Source organism: Mytilus trossulus, chromosome 9 (genome assembly GCF_036588685.1).
Source record: "Mytilus trossulus isolate FHL-02 chromosome 9, PNRI_Mtr1.1.1.hap1, whole genome shotgun sequence".
NCBI classification, from domain to species: Eukaryota; Metazoa; Mollusca; class Bivalvia; order Mytilida; family Mytilidae; genus Mytilus; species Mytilus trossulus.
The window spans coordinates 58356113-58372099 of record NC_086381.1 but is presented as its reverse complement, the minus strand read 5'-3'; the positions used below and the strand labels follow the sequence as shown (position 1 = coordinate 58372099).

Below are 15987 nucleotides of genomic sequence, written 5' to 3'. Positions count from 1 at the left end.
AAATGACTGCAACCTTTCTCCCTCAATTCTGACAATACCGAAAGCGGCTGAAATCGGATTTTACTTCCTTGAACAACAGTACTGTGAGACATGTGGAGCAGGAAATTGTATCTATCCCGATCACTCCTGTTCAACTCCAGTTTATGTTGGGGTTCGTATTACTCATTCTTTATTTTGTCTATGTTATCTTGTATTATTGATCATTGTTCTTGAGTGTTTTTTTTTCAGCCATGGTATTGTTTGATTGTATTTGAATTGCGGTTGCCGTCATGCATGGTTTCATCTCTCTCATTCTAATACACTACACAATTGAAGAAAATAACAAATACAGAGGATATTACACACAACCTGCTTGTCTATCAATAATGCGGACATAACATTTAAAATAAACAGATACATTTCAACATCACCACTTGGAACTCTTGTTTTATAGCTTCCTTGTGAGCAGCAACCCTTAATCAAGGAAAATAATATAAGAAATACAAGCCCTAGATTGTATCAAATAGGAGACATATACTTCGTTAATTCCAGGTGCTGCTGGAATGTTGATACATAGAAAATGGAAGTTCACTATTGGGAACCTCAAATCATTTTCATAAAAATGCCCACTCATTTTCAAAAACTTGAAATCAAATTACTTTTTGATGTTTGAATACATATGCAGCTTTATTACCAAAAAGTACTTAAAAACAAATAATAGCCTTATCCCCATTAAGTCTAAATTGCTTGAAGTAGTTGGAACCTAGATCTCTAAATAATTTCTAAAGTTGTCATTTATAAACGTTTACACTTTTCGTATTTAAATAACCTTCTAAATCTGATGTCAAGCAACAATTATTTTTCAATGGTGACTTCAAATATTCTAAATTGATATTTCAAATTTTAAGGGAACTTGTGTGATTTAACTGTTTACAAAATTTGGATTTTTTTGAAATACTAAGGCTTTTATACCTTAGGTATAGAATACCTCAGCTGTATTTGGCAACACTTTTAGGAATTTTGGATCTCAATGCTATTCAACTTCGTACTTTATTTTCCTTTTTTTTTTCCTTTTTTAGATTCGAGCGTCACTGCTGAGTCTTTTGTAGACGAAACGCGCGTCTGGAATATATATAAAATTTAGTCCTGGTATCTATGATGGGTTTATTTATGTAATGGCGAACAAATTTGAAGACAAGTGCAAATACGTCAGAAGAAAATTGAACCAAACTGGCTGTTAAAAGCGAATAATTTTACTATTTCACTTTCATTAATGATTGAGCAATAGTTATCAAAGGTACCATGATTATGATTTATTACGCCAGACGCGCGTTTCGTCTACATAAGACTCATCAGTGACGCTCATATCAAAATATTAATAAAACCAAACAAGTAAAAAGTTGAAGAGCATAGATGATCCAAAATTTGAATTCCTGGGACTAGAAAATCCTTAGATTTTTAGAAAAATTCAAACTTTTGTAAACAGGAAATTTATAAAAATGACCAAATTATTGATATTCATGTCAACACCGAAGTGTTTACTACTGGACAGGTGGTACCATCGGGGACGAAACGTCCACCAGCAGTGGCATCGACCCAGGGGTGTAAATAGTTATCAAAGGTACCAGGATTATAATTTAAACACATCATATTTTCATTTTTGTCATAGATCGTAATTAGTGCACCTTTAAGAAAGGTATACTATAAATCAATACCGAAGCACACACTATACTGAGCTGATAATTAACTCGGGAACTAACAACAATGATGTATATATACTTGAATACGTGAGGTTCTATATATGACAAAAGGACCTTTAAGATGGTCGATTTTATTCATAAAGGGATAACAACCCCTGATAAACGCAAAGAAAGTGTCGACCGTTTTGCATGCTTATATAATTATTTAAAATCTTAACACGACTGAACACGATCTAACAAAATCTAAACAGCATTTATACCTTTAATTATCTGAATATAACTTGATCAAGTCTTAATCGGATGCAATCGGAATCTGTCTTGTTTATCTTGACAAGACTGAATAGACATAACACAGTATATCTTAACAGCATCTGAAAGTCTTAAAAGTCGTGACATTTTTCACTAACAGTAAATCCAGTCGATCAATGAACGCTTCAGACTTAATTATGCTACTAGTGAAGGCCAGTGTTGCCTAAAGGAGTTTGAACCTTACAGTTTCTTAACAATTTAAAACTTATAAACGGAGAATTTTAAATATATACTGGATTATAATTGTGGTGTTTTATGTTCATAGAAACGAGAAAGAGAGAAAACGAAAGTGAAAAAAAGACAATTCAGAGACAACGAACTACAAAACGTACAATGAAAAGTGTATTATAATAACATATACCGGTAACAAAAGACGCATGCTAGACACTTTATACGTTGCTCATTGTCAAGTCACAAAAGAAACTGTATAAGAAAACAAATAGAAATATATAATATATTCATTGGGAAGAACACAATCCCCGATAACATTCGCTTTTCATGACAAATTTAATGAAAAGAAACAAAAATGGTATTGTTACTTCTGTAAAAAATTGTAAACAACACGTTTAATAATTTCTTGCGTCCAAAGCGCTTGTTTGGATTTATCTTCACCAGGAACACTCAAGGCGAAATATTTAAAATCCGAAGATGAATAAGTACCGAAAATCGCTGAAGAGCCATATGTAAAAGATACCTAAAATGAACCGTGTCATTTTCTCATAAAAAAAGTTAATCACAAACACGAAGTACACGACAAATGTAATGAAAAGGGACAAAAATCGATATTATTGCATTGCTTCTGTAAATGGACCGTGTCATATGCAGTGTCCCATAAAAAAATAATCACACACATGAAGTACCACTATTTCCAAATCACCAGAATAAATGGGTAACTTTTAACCAAATATGGTAACCAATGGGTAACTATTAATAAATCAAGACAATTTTAATAGGTCAATATCAACCAATCATGACAGTCAATGGATGAATATCAAACTTTTATGGCAAGCCAGTGGGTGACTAATAAGCAGTCATGACAATCATTGCGATCAATGGATGAACATTGACCAATCATGAAAATCAATTGGTGAACATTGACCAATCATGGCAATCAATGGGTGATTCTAATGCAATTAGTTTGTAACGATAATTTTCATTGGACGTTGATAAATATTTTGAGGGGTTAGATTCCACGTTCTACCAGTCCGTAACTAAGAAAGCCACCATTTTGAATTCCGATTTTTTTTGGATATGTAATTTCTCAAAAAATTAACAAGATATTCTCATTTTGAGCCTCAAAATCTTCTTTTTGTCTATATTGAAACCATTATGAAGCGTACGAAAAGTAAAAATACGTTTAGAATTCATGTTTGACATCCAGATTAAACACATGACGTCACACTGTTAAGATGCTAAAAACAATGCGACAGTTTCGCGGACTTTTTCATTAATGCCATTTTTAAGCCAAAAAATAACATTTATTTTAAGATGCGGCATTAGAATGGAGATAACTGTATTGTATTTTAAGCTTGGCCTTCGTTAAACTTGATTTTACTGTCGCAAATATCCGTTTACCTATCTCCGCTCCGCGTCGCTAGGTAAACTCAATTTGCGACAGTAAAATCTACGTTTTACGAAGGCCAAGCTTAAAATACAATACAGTTATCTCCTAAATATAAACCCACAAAGGCAATCCAATGGGTGAATTGAAACTACTCAATAACGTGGAAATTCTTTGATTCGCTGTTTTACGTCATGCCCGAAAACAAATTGAAAACTTACCTTACGCCTTATTTTAAGTCCAGATTTTTAGTAGAATCTGTCAGATGCGGAACGTACAGATAAGGTAATAAGTAACAGGTGAATATACTATTGGTATCGGTATCAGATTCGACCCCGAACTTGTTAGTTATTGGCAATATTATTTATGTGGAAAACAAAGTGTCTGAAGTGGTGTATTTTTAAATCTACACAATTCTCCTATATTAGCTATATATAAAGTTGAATTCTTTGATTTTTTGTTTTTATCCCATGACGGCTGACAAATTCACTGGGGGAAAGCTGATGACCGTAACTGCATTCACAGTCATCCCAATATGTCGGATAAAAAATTAGGTCATTATTTGTATTGTCTGTTTAAGTGTTTCTATATCATTTTCTCAACAAAGCATACACTAGAACGATGTTTATATATAAAAGATTCACACGGAAACCATGGAATCAACAAATTACTACCGAGAAATGTGTATGAAAGAGGAAATTGGATTTGAAAAAATCGCTAAGATGACCGTAAATCATAATCGAGATGACCGTAACAGGATCAGCGATTCATTACAAGGGTGACCGTAATTTGTAAAGAATGGCAGTAACTTTTAAAGGATGACCGGTCCGTCAATTCATACCAATATCCATATTTGCATTCATAACTGTTTGTTGAGTCTGTCTCAAAAGGGGCTCGATTAGCGGTTATAAATATGTTTTATCAATTTCTTTTCAACTATTTGCCGTATTTAGAGTTTATGACAATAATAGTAAATTGCATATTTCTCGAAAATATTTAGATATTTATTGATAACGACGTTACAATTTGAATACAAATCAAATATTTTATTTTACCAATCAGGGTCTCACAAGGGGCATTTACAATTACCAATAACGATATTATAAGCAACATACATGAGACATGACAAATAATTCAAGGTACAGTGGAAACCGACTTTGTTCAGATAAGGCTGCAAAATGTGTGGGTTTTATTTTGTCCACACCCACAATGAATTTACAAAATTTACTGTGTAGCTTTTCACAAGTTAAATTTGAATAAATTTTATCCATGCAAATCAACTAGTTACCATATCTAAATTTTGCTATCAAGGGATTGAATGAGCTCCAATTTTCACTTCCATAAAGAAGAATAAGCTTAACAGTATGATCAAAAACATGTATATACTATTTAGGATTTAGAGATAGTATTTTTTTTTTCTAAGTTTAAAATATGCTTTTAAAGCTTTCTTGTATAAATCTTCCGAGCAAAGGAGAATGTACCTGAAGCACTAAAATACACACCTAGATATTTTCAATGTTGTACACATTCTATATCATATTCATTGTATTTAAAGGAGTAGGTCCAATAAGACCCCTTTTCGGCCCCAAAATATAGTAGTTTTACAAAATTGTTAAAATGTAAACTTTTAGTGATTTATTAGACAGTAGAATGCTTTGTAAATATGGGCTCTTTTCGACAATACAATGCACAAATATCGGGTTCTAGCACCATACAGTCATGCTGTATTACTGGAATCTACACAATTCTAGCATTTTAGTTAAATTTTAGACGGTTTTCGTGTAAAAGAAAGTGACCGCATTCGTTTTCATCCTTGATATTGAAATGTAAGTTGTATTTAATGCTAAGAAATAACATATATAAAGTTTGAGGATGAACACGGATGCGGCCACTTTCATTTTTGACAAAAACCCTCTGAATAGTGAAATTATTTTGCATATTTGTTAGATTTTTCGAATTTGAGCTTGAATCGGATCGTTTTTAATTACTAAAGCAGTTAAAATCTTTAACATAAACTAATTGATTTAAAAGAAATAGACACTTAAGTGTTTAAAAGGTGGTCAAAATCTTCATTAGATGAACCTGAAATTTGAGGCCAAAATCGGTCCTTACCGGGCCTATTCCTTTGAGGCGGATATGTCTGCCTACCGTGTTGAAAATATCAATTTTTGCTTCATTTGGGTTGTGAGTAAGACACCAATTTTGACAATATTATTTACAATTTAAAGTTTTGACTGAAGACCAGTAGCTGTAGTAATAAGTAAAATGATATCATCGGCATACATCAAACAATGGCTAGGTCACCTATTAATATTTACATGGTCTAGAGATTTTTCCAAATAGTTGGGAAGGTCATTGATGAAAATCTTAAACAGGTTAGGACTTAGGTTATCTCCTTGTTTAACTCCAAGCTGTATAGGGAAGAATATAATATAAATTGACAGCGATACGACGTAAAGATGAAGAAAAAATCCTTTAAATAAACATATGATTGTACAGCGTAATCTGCCAAAAAAAAATAAACAGTACCTTGACAACACTGGATCCGATGGAACTGCAAAATTTATTCTGCATTCAGTTGGTTTGACTGAGATTAAACCCTCGGACATTTAGTAACAAATGAAAAGCACTATGTTCAGTAAATATTCCATTGGACAAGGATTTCAATACGGAAATGAAGTCTTCGTATCACCCTATCTCTTTTAGTTTTGCTTAAATATTTGGCAATAGTTCGTAAATATAAAAATAAAATGTGGTATGATTGCAAATGAGACAACTCTCCAAAAGACAACTCATCACAGGAGACCAAAATGACACATACATTAACAACTATAGGTTACCGGACGGTCTTTAACAATGAACAAAGCACATACCGCGTAGTCAGCTATAAAAGGCTCCTAGGTAAAACAATTAAAACGAGAAAACTAACGACCTAATAATATTTTTTTTTAAATTTCCTTGGACACCCTTCTTGGACATAATCGTCACTGAATTTAAAATTTGAGCAACATCTTTTGAATGCTATTTTTTGTTCTTCTAAATTTATATTTGGTTTCCACTTGCATGATTTTTTTTACAGTACTATATATATCGGATAGATTTTGAAATATAAAAATGGTTGAACACTCAAACCCCCTTGTACAATATAAAAGGTGCCCTCCAATAATTTATATACAACACTATCGTGCAAAGCAGGTGCATTATATATACACATGTTTCCTTGGGTTATACTACAGGCAGGTTAAAATGTTTACGTAGTAAGCACATTGTCTACAAGATAGCTCATGTTCAAAGATAGCAAGATTCTTCTTTCATTCGGATACGATTATATACAGTTGGTGAACAATCACGGTATTTGAAGCAAGTCTTATTTTCTTCTACCTATAGGATAATAATGCAGCCATAAAAATATGTTATATACAAACGCGATTAATTATTTGATACAAAAAGGTAATACAAATACGGATTTTTCTTAGAATCGATGGTCATTCTTTAATATTACGGTCATCCTTTATAAATTACGGTAATCTTTTTACCAATCACGGTCATCCTTGTTATATGTTACGGTCATTTTGAAAATATTTTACTGACGATTTACGGTCATCTTAGCGATTTTTTCAAATCCAATTCCCTCTTTCATACACATTTCTCGGTAGTAATTTTTGATTTCCGTGTGATTCTTTTATACATTTACATCGTACCAATGTATGCTTTGTAAAGAAATGATATAGAAACACTTAAACAGACAATACAAATACTGACCTAATTTTTCATCCGACATCTTGGGATGAACGTGAATGCAGTTACGGTCATCAGCTTTACCCCAGTGAAATTGGACCTCGTTATTTTAGTATTATAGATTAGTGGGTGTTTACCCACCAATCATGACCGGAATGCTATACTGATTGCCAACAAACATTTTGTATTATCTTTAAAGAAAGAAAGATGTGATATGATTGGCTAATGAGACAACATTTTACAAGAGACCAAAAGGACAGAGAAATTATCTGTTAAAATGAGCAAAAACCATAACACATAGCCAGCTATTAATGACAAACGAGAAAACTAAAATCTTGATTTATCTGTTATCAAACACAAAATATGTAAAACAAACCGTTTTCCTGAATGAAATATTCAAAGAGGTATTGAATCAAATAGTAGTAAGATATGTATAATTAAAACGTCCTAATTTACCGACTACTTTAGCCGGAGTATAAATGAAAGGAGATGTTGGACGACTTGTCTTCATGCGACAGAAACCAAACTATACAAAGAAAGATTAGACGATAAAAAGACTAATAAACTTTCTTTTATCAAAGTTTTGTGTTAAGAAACAAGTCGCCCTAGGTTTAGAAAAGTGAGAATTGGTTAAGAGACTGTCCTCACTATTGATGATAATTTACTAGTTTTCCTGATTATTGAAATCATTTCATGGATTTACAAAATGTCCCTCTATTTCATGTCCAAACTTTTTTGTATCGTGGACAAAATTCAATTTGTATAACTTCAGTTCCTTGTCATTTAATAGAAATATTTATTCCTTTTTGTCACGTATATACACTATATTGTTGTACGAAATAAAAATGTCATTATTGAAAAGTGTAAGTTACTCCAACAGTCCGATAAATTCTACATTTATTAATATTCAATACCTTTAAACTATTTTTTTTATTTTAAACGTAGGACCTGTCGCATTTGAATCATTCTCGCTGTTTTGTGATGTCTATTTTTCACTTTTGTAGGTACTGAACGTGAAAAAAATGCAAATCTTGTCTGTCCGGTGAATGTTATAACCAAAATGATACGGTCGTGTGGTTATTTGTTCATACAGGGTATCACTATCTGGTCACACTGCATTTCCATTTTGTTTGAATAAAAACATTTATTATTAAGACAAGGAGTCTTTAAACATGTTAAAATAAAGTATATTTTGGAAGGAAGGGAGGTTATTACATTTCAAAATGATATGCTGAGTACTGTACAATAATATTCTTATATCTTCTAATTTTAAAATGACACGAAGTTGACATATCCGCCGAGGTAATTAAAAGCACTTGGTAGATCTTTATATTCCTAATCTTTTATTACTTACAGCACTAAAATCAATGACTTTCGGATATTATGAAAATTAAGAACGAGAGCACTTATCCAATTACGTGACACACAGCATCGAATTCTTATATAATGTGCATGTTTAACCGATTTTCTAGAATTGTTAGGATTTAGTTGCTGAACAGTATTTCCATTGTATTTCAAAATGTTAAGACAATCTTTTTTGCCAATTTTGATTTTTATGTTAATGGATTACTCATGCAAATGTCAGGACTTAGAGAAGTTTGTTGCTCCTATACTTAATCAAAACATGGCACCATTGATGGCGATAGTAGATACAACTAATATCAGTTCGCATATTGTCCGGTCAATAGAAATGCCAATACGAGCAATTATTAACTCAACCGTAGAATTCAAATACGAAAAGCTGAAAGAAGATGTAAACAGCAAGTTTGACGCCTTACAACAAAAGATGGACGAACATATGGGAGATAACCGGAACCAATTGACTGAAGTTAAACAGGACATTGCTACTTTACGGAAAGAAATGGAAGAAGTGAAGAAATTCGCTACAGCTATCAGTACTGAGAACAAAGACATAGCTGAAAAGCTAAAAGGTTTAATTGCAACAGTGAATTCAAGAGGTAAGTTTGTATGGAAATACCACGTATAATATATCAATCATTTTTTGCATGATGATTTTAAATATTTATATCCTACCAAATCTACGAAATGACACGGTTAATTGCTGCTGGTATTGTAATATTTCGATTAATACTAACTGTTTGTTTTTTTTTTCTTTTTTCAAAGATGTTAGGCAAATAGGTCAACACTACCGTTAATGACCAATATAAACACTTTAAACAGAACAACAACTTTTGAGCTCCTAAAAATTAAAAATCACCAATTTTCGTGAAGTGGTGTCGTTTGGTTGCTGTCTCATAGACGTGTACCTCACACTTCCTTTTATTTGTACTCGTAAAATAAAATTCTTACTTGTGCGACAAAAAAAGATGTAGGAAATAAAACGAAGAGAGACCTACAAATGTATGGCAAAAAATAAAGGAATCTTCAATCAGACCACAGGTTAAAAATCTCAACAGGACCGATAAACAATCACAAACCAACCGTGTTGGTTAAGGCACTTCTGTATTATCAAATGTATCTAGATTTTTCACAGATGATAGATAAATACAGTTGACTTTGTGATTATAGATATAGGAAGATGTGGTATGAGTGCCCGGGCAATGAGACAACTCTCCATCCATGTAACAATTGATAAAAGTAAACCTTTATAGGTCAAGGTACGGCCTTCAACATGGAGCTTTTGTTCACACCGAACAGCAAGCTAAAAAGGGCCCCTAAAATAACTAGTGTAAAACCATTCAAACGGGAAAACCAACGTTCTAATCTATATAAAAACGAGAAACGAGAAACACGTATGCACTACATAAACAGACAGGTGCAAACATTAGCAGCGGGATTTAGCGTTTTAATGGTATCAAACCTTCTCCCGTTATTGAAACAATAGTATAACATCACAAAATAGAAAGACACACTATAAACTATCGATTGGAAGGCTTAACTCAATCATAGCTATATATGACGGTGAAAAATATGCATAATTAACTCATTACAAGGAATCCTCATTCGGGCCTGAGAAGAAATAAATCCACTGTTTTTCAATTTCATGATTTCAATATTCAATTTTATTTTATTTTAGTTGCCCTTTCAGCATGTGTTGCATCTGCGTATACTGCCGTTCTATCATCAGCTATAAAACTTTCAGAAATCAAGACTAGCGAAGGGATCACCAACCAACATCTAACCTCATTTAAATCTAGTGGTGTATTTGTGTGTGAAGTTCCTGGTCTGTACTATATATATGTCGTCATTTTGTCACAAACAAAAAGTGCAAATGTCAAAATATCTAAAAATAGTATAGAACTCATAAACGTTAATACCAACAATTATTATAACAGATTCGGATATTCTTATCAATCAAATTCTGCAATTGTGGTGACTGAATTACAGAAAGGTGACACTATCGATATAAAACCATCATATAAAGACATGTACATATACGGCAGTAGCAATTCGTGTCTTACAATAGTGAAAGTGAAATAATTTGTGTCAGAAGTTCAAATTATAACAATATATAAATCGAAAGAATATACATGAACACTCCATTTTTGATTAGAAAAATTTAATTCTTTGGATGTGTGGATTATAGTCATAGATTTAGATTGATTATACCTATCAAAAATGAGATATGGAGTATAAGTCAATTGGTAAATAACAAACCAGAAATATATACAAAGGCTTCGTGATGTCAATATACGATCTTCAACAACGGACACGTTTCTATATAATATACTTAGCATAGCCTTAAATAGCGCGGGTATAAAGTAAATGTGAATAAATTTTATACATAAGAATATATTTATTATCTGGAATACTGAAAATACAAATAGTTTTGTAAAAGTATTTGTATAGTATAATCCATTCGTTAATACAATCAAATTTAAATGTAATACAACCAACAACATTTCTTTAGTTGTTCTGTTTCATGTTCTTGGTTAGGTGAGCTGGTTGAGCGATCATAAACATGTTTATATGTGCCTGTCCTGTACTCAAGTAGTCCAGTGTTGTTGTTGGTAACATTCTGCCAAAATTTCTCTATTATTATAGTGTAAATTAAACCGTTGGGTATCTCTTTTGATCTTTTGATCTTTTCAATTTTTCGTTTGTCAGTGACTTTTGTTACTGTCTATGCGGTATGGAGTATGATCATTGTTGAAGGTCGTAAGTTGTTTGCATGGCAGATAGTTGCTTTTTTGACAATCAAACAACGACTTCCTTTTCTTATACTGAAATTCGTGGATTATTTTATTTTTTTATTTTCCTTACAAAGAAATGTAATTTTGATTTGTTTATTGGTGTTTAGTCAATAAAGTTTGTAGTCAAATATGCTCTCCCAGCAATATAACCTTTGCGCTTGGACATTTCAAAAAATATATTAATTGAGTAATCATATGACAATTCCAGATTATTCTTAACTAAATAGAACTAAAACGAAATTTTGGAATATTTAAAAGATTTTTAGGAAAATATGATTTACTGATTGTCAGCAGTGTTTCTTAATGGTCGATCGAGAGATTGGATGGATTATTTTCATGTTATCAACTTTTGACCCCTGATAACTTAATTGTTTGGCGGGTAATCAGTCAAAAGTAAGCGACAAAAAGAATTAAAATCAATATGAATTAATAATCATTGTCATTCGATCGGAAAGTTTACTGTATTCTGATGATTTTTTCGTGTATAGAAAGCATTAAAGTTATCCCCCCCCCCCAAAAAAAAAAATGAGTAAAATTGTACTGATTGAAAGCTTGATTTAAATTCTGTACATTACTCTTAGTTGTATATATACTTGTTGTTATCATTTACGTATTAATAGCGGATGGTTCATTGAATATATCAGGTCAGTGACATAGACAAAATCTTATCACTGCGTTAGAAGATTAAAATTTTGTTTATCAATATATTTTTCAAATCTTTTTTCGTATTTCTTTTCTATTTTTATTACATTATCAATTTTTTTTAGAGTTGAAATCAAATGTCTTTGTTTTTGAGCAATGTGAAGTTAATTATCCATATCCGTTTCTGAAAAAATCAAGAAACAAAGATCGATGAATACGTTTTAAAAGTTATACAAAAATACAACGAATACCAAAGAAAAAAATATAAAAAAAGATCTGCTAATAGACAACTTTCGAGTTCGATGCATTTTCGTCTAAAACTTTGGTTTTAGTGAACGTCACTCTTGCGTTTAGTGCGTCGTAACTTCCGTTTCCATGTTGAGCGAGTGGTTGAAAAACGATAAAAGCTATATTGCACTAATTATCGGCAAATTAGATACTCATTATTGAAAATCTGCACATCTGTCATTAGGGAATTGTGATTAAGTACCTACTGAATAAACTTTATTTCTAGTTCATCCTGCACAATGACGATCACTCAGACGCTTGATGAACGTTTATAGTGCAGGGATACAGGCGAGCCCCTCTATCTGGTAAATGACGTCACAAAGGTGCGCGTATAATTGACGATTTTTTTTCGTTGACGGATGAGCTCGGAACAATAACAGCAGAAGGTCACCAACAGGTCTTCAATGTAGCGAGAAATTCCCGCACCCGGAGGCGTCCTTCAGCTGGCCCCTAAACAAATATATACTAATTCAGTGAAAATGAACGCCATACTAATTTCCAAATTGTATACAAGAAACTAAAATTAAAATAATACAAGACTAACAAAGGCCAGAGCCTCCTGACTTGGGACAGGCGCAAAAATGCGGCGGGGTTAAACATGTTTGTGAGATCTCAACCCTCCCCATATACCTCTAACCAATGTAGAAAAGTAAACGCATAACAATACGCAAATTAAAATTCAGTTCAAGAGAAGTCCGAGTCTGATGTCAGAAGATATAACCAACATCGACCAAAAACACAGACTGAACATGGCAGGGTATTTATACATCCATGAGCCAAAAAAAATTCTTGAGGTTTCTTTAATATATTTAATCTAACCATGTATTAAAATATAGATTTTTAGGCTCATTAAATATTTGACACAGCATAGGTTTCTGACAGAATGATTTAAGAACTTAGAAATTCTAATTGGAGATATACCTATTATGGTCCAATATCCAAAATTTGAATACATGGTTAGTTAGAGATAGGAAGATGTGGTATGAGTGCCAATGAGACAACTCTTCATCCAAATAACAATTTATAAAAGTAAACCATTATAGGTCAATGTACGGCCTTCAACACGGAGCCTTGTCTCACACAGAACAACAAGTTATAAAGGTTCCCAAAATTACAAGTGTAAACCCATTTCAACGGGGAAACCAACGGTCTAATCTATATAGAATCCGCATATAAAAAAAAACCATATAGTCAATTTTTGTTCAAATGAAACAAAGTTTAATTTTGACCTCCATTTACGATGCCTCTGCTGGTGGACTATTAGTCCCCGAGGGTATCACCAGTCCAGTAGCCAGTACTTCGGTACTGGCATGAAAATACAGATTTTTTTGTGTTATTAAAATTTGCTGTTACAAAATATTCGAAATTATCATAAATTAAGGAATGTATCTCCCTCATGCAAAGCTCTGATTCCTTTCACGGATTTGGCTATACTTTTTGGACCTTTTGGATTATTGGTCTTCATCTTTTATATAAGCTTTGGATTTCAAATATTTAGGCCACGAGCATCACTGAAGAGACATGTATTGTCGAAATGCGCATCTGGTGCAAGAAAATTGGTACCGTTAATTTAATTACTACCACTGGGTCGATGCCTCTGCTGGTGGACTATTAGTCCCCGAGGGTATCACCAGCCCAGTAGCCAGTACTTCGGTACTGGCATGAAAATACGGATTTTTTTGTGTTATTAAAATTTGCTGTTACAAAATATTCGAAATTATCATAAATTAAGGAATGTATCTTCCTCATGCAAAGCTCTGATTCCTTTCACGGATTTGGCTATACTTTTTGGACCTTTTGGATTATTGCTCTTCATCTTTTATATAAGCTTTGGATTTCAAATATTTAGGCCACGAGCATCACTGAAGAGACATGTATTGTCGAAATGCGCATCTGGTGCAAGAAAATTGGTACCGTTAATTTAATTACTACCACTGGGTCGATGCCTCTGCTGGTGGACTATTAGTCCCCGAGGGTATCACCAGCCCAGTAGCCAGTACTTCGGTACTGGCATGAAAATACGGATTTTTTTGTGTTATTAAAATTTGCTGTTACAAAATATTCGAAATTATCATTAATTAAGGAATGTATCTCCCTCATGCAAAGCTCTGATTCCTTTCACGGATTTGGCTATACTTTTTGGACCTTTTGGATTATTGCTCTTCATCTTTTATGTAAGCTTTGGATTTCAAATATTTAGGCCACGAGCATCACTGAAGAGACATGTATTGTCGAAATGCGCATCTGGTGCAAGAAAATTGGTACCGTTAATTTAATTACTACCACTGGGTCGATGCCTCTGCTGGTGGACTATTAGTCCCCGAGGGTATCACCAGCCCAGTAGCCAGTACTTCGGTACTGGCATGAAAATACAGATTTTTTTGTGTTATTAAAATTTGCTGTTACAAAATATTCGAAATTATCATAAATTAAGGAATGTATCTCCCTCATGCAAAGCTCTGATTCCTTTCACGGATTTGGCTATACTTTTTGGACCTTTTGGATTATTGCTCTTCATCTTTTATATAAGCTTTTGATTTCAAATATTTAGGCCACGAGCATCACTGAAGAGACATGTATTGTCGAAATGCGCATCTGGTGCAAGAAAATTGGTACCGTTAATTTAATTGAACCAACTGGTCTAATTGGGACAATAATAAATACATGTTTAGATTCATCATTTCAAAGAACCACAAGTATCTTTTTTTTTTTTTAAATCAAGCTTAGTTTGATTTAATACCCTTTAGGCCTTCGTGTGGACCAATTTGAAAACGGGACCAAAAATTAAAAATTTATATACACGATAAGATTCAACATATTAAGAACCCCAATATTTCAATTTTTGATGAAATAAAACAAAGTTTAATTTTGGACCCTTTTGACCTCTATGTGGACCAATTATTAATCGGGGACCGGGGACCAAAATCTAAAAACTTAATACAGGTTAGATTCAGCATATCAAAGAACCAATTTTATTCATTTTTTGTTGAAGTCAAACAAAGTTTAATTTTGGACTCCAATTTGAACCAATTTGAAAACTGGGCAAAAATTTTAAATCTAAATACATGATCAGATTGAGCATATAAAAGAACCTCAAGAATTCAATTTTTGTTAAAATCAAATTATCTAACTTTGATTTTTGAACCTTTGGACCTTAATGTAGACCAATTTGTAAACGGAACCAAAAATTAAGAATCTAAATACACGCTAAGATTTGCATATAAAACAAATAGCTGCGCCATTAGCGCATGATACGCCTGTCATCTTGTGTGTGAACTTTTATGCAATTATCATTTATAGTTTCTGACATACGGTGCGACATGTGAAAACCCCCTTTTTCAAAAAATTCAATAATTCTAAAATTAAATTTTGAATCATCACCAAGAGTATACAGATCTTTAGATTAATATAAATAAGAGAAGTGTGTAAAGTTTCAAGCAATGATCATCAATCGTTTTTAGAAACGGCACGACATGTGAACCCCCCTTTTTTTTTTACCAAAAAAGTCAGTATCTCTTAAATAAAACTTTGAATCAAACCAAAAAGTATACAGATCGTTTGCTCATCATAAGAAACAACCATGTTAAGTTTCATCAAAATTGGATAAGTCGTTCAC

General features: G+C 32.7%; 1 protein-coding gene across 1 annotated transcript; it reads left to right on the top strand.

Annotated features, from left to right (window-relative positions):
• The first annotated feature begins 8780 nt into the window (after positions 1 to 8780).
• Positions 8781 to 11012, top strand: LOC134684055 (uncharacterized). The gene is made up of 2 exons (XM_063543346.1): positions 8781 to 9245; positions 10325 to 11012. Exons 1-2 carry the CDS (start codon positions 8807 to 8809, stop codon positions 10726 to 10728), a joined length of 843 nt encoding a protein of 280 aa, XP_063399416.1. The 5' UTR covers positions 8781 to 8806; the 3' UTR covers positions 10729 to 11012.
• Positions 11013 to 15987: the final 4975 nt, after the last annotated feature.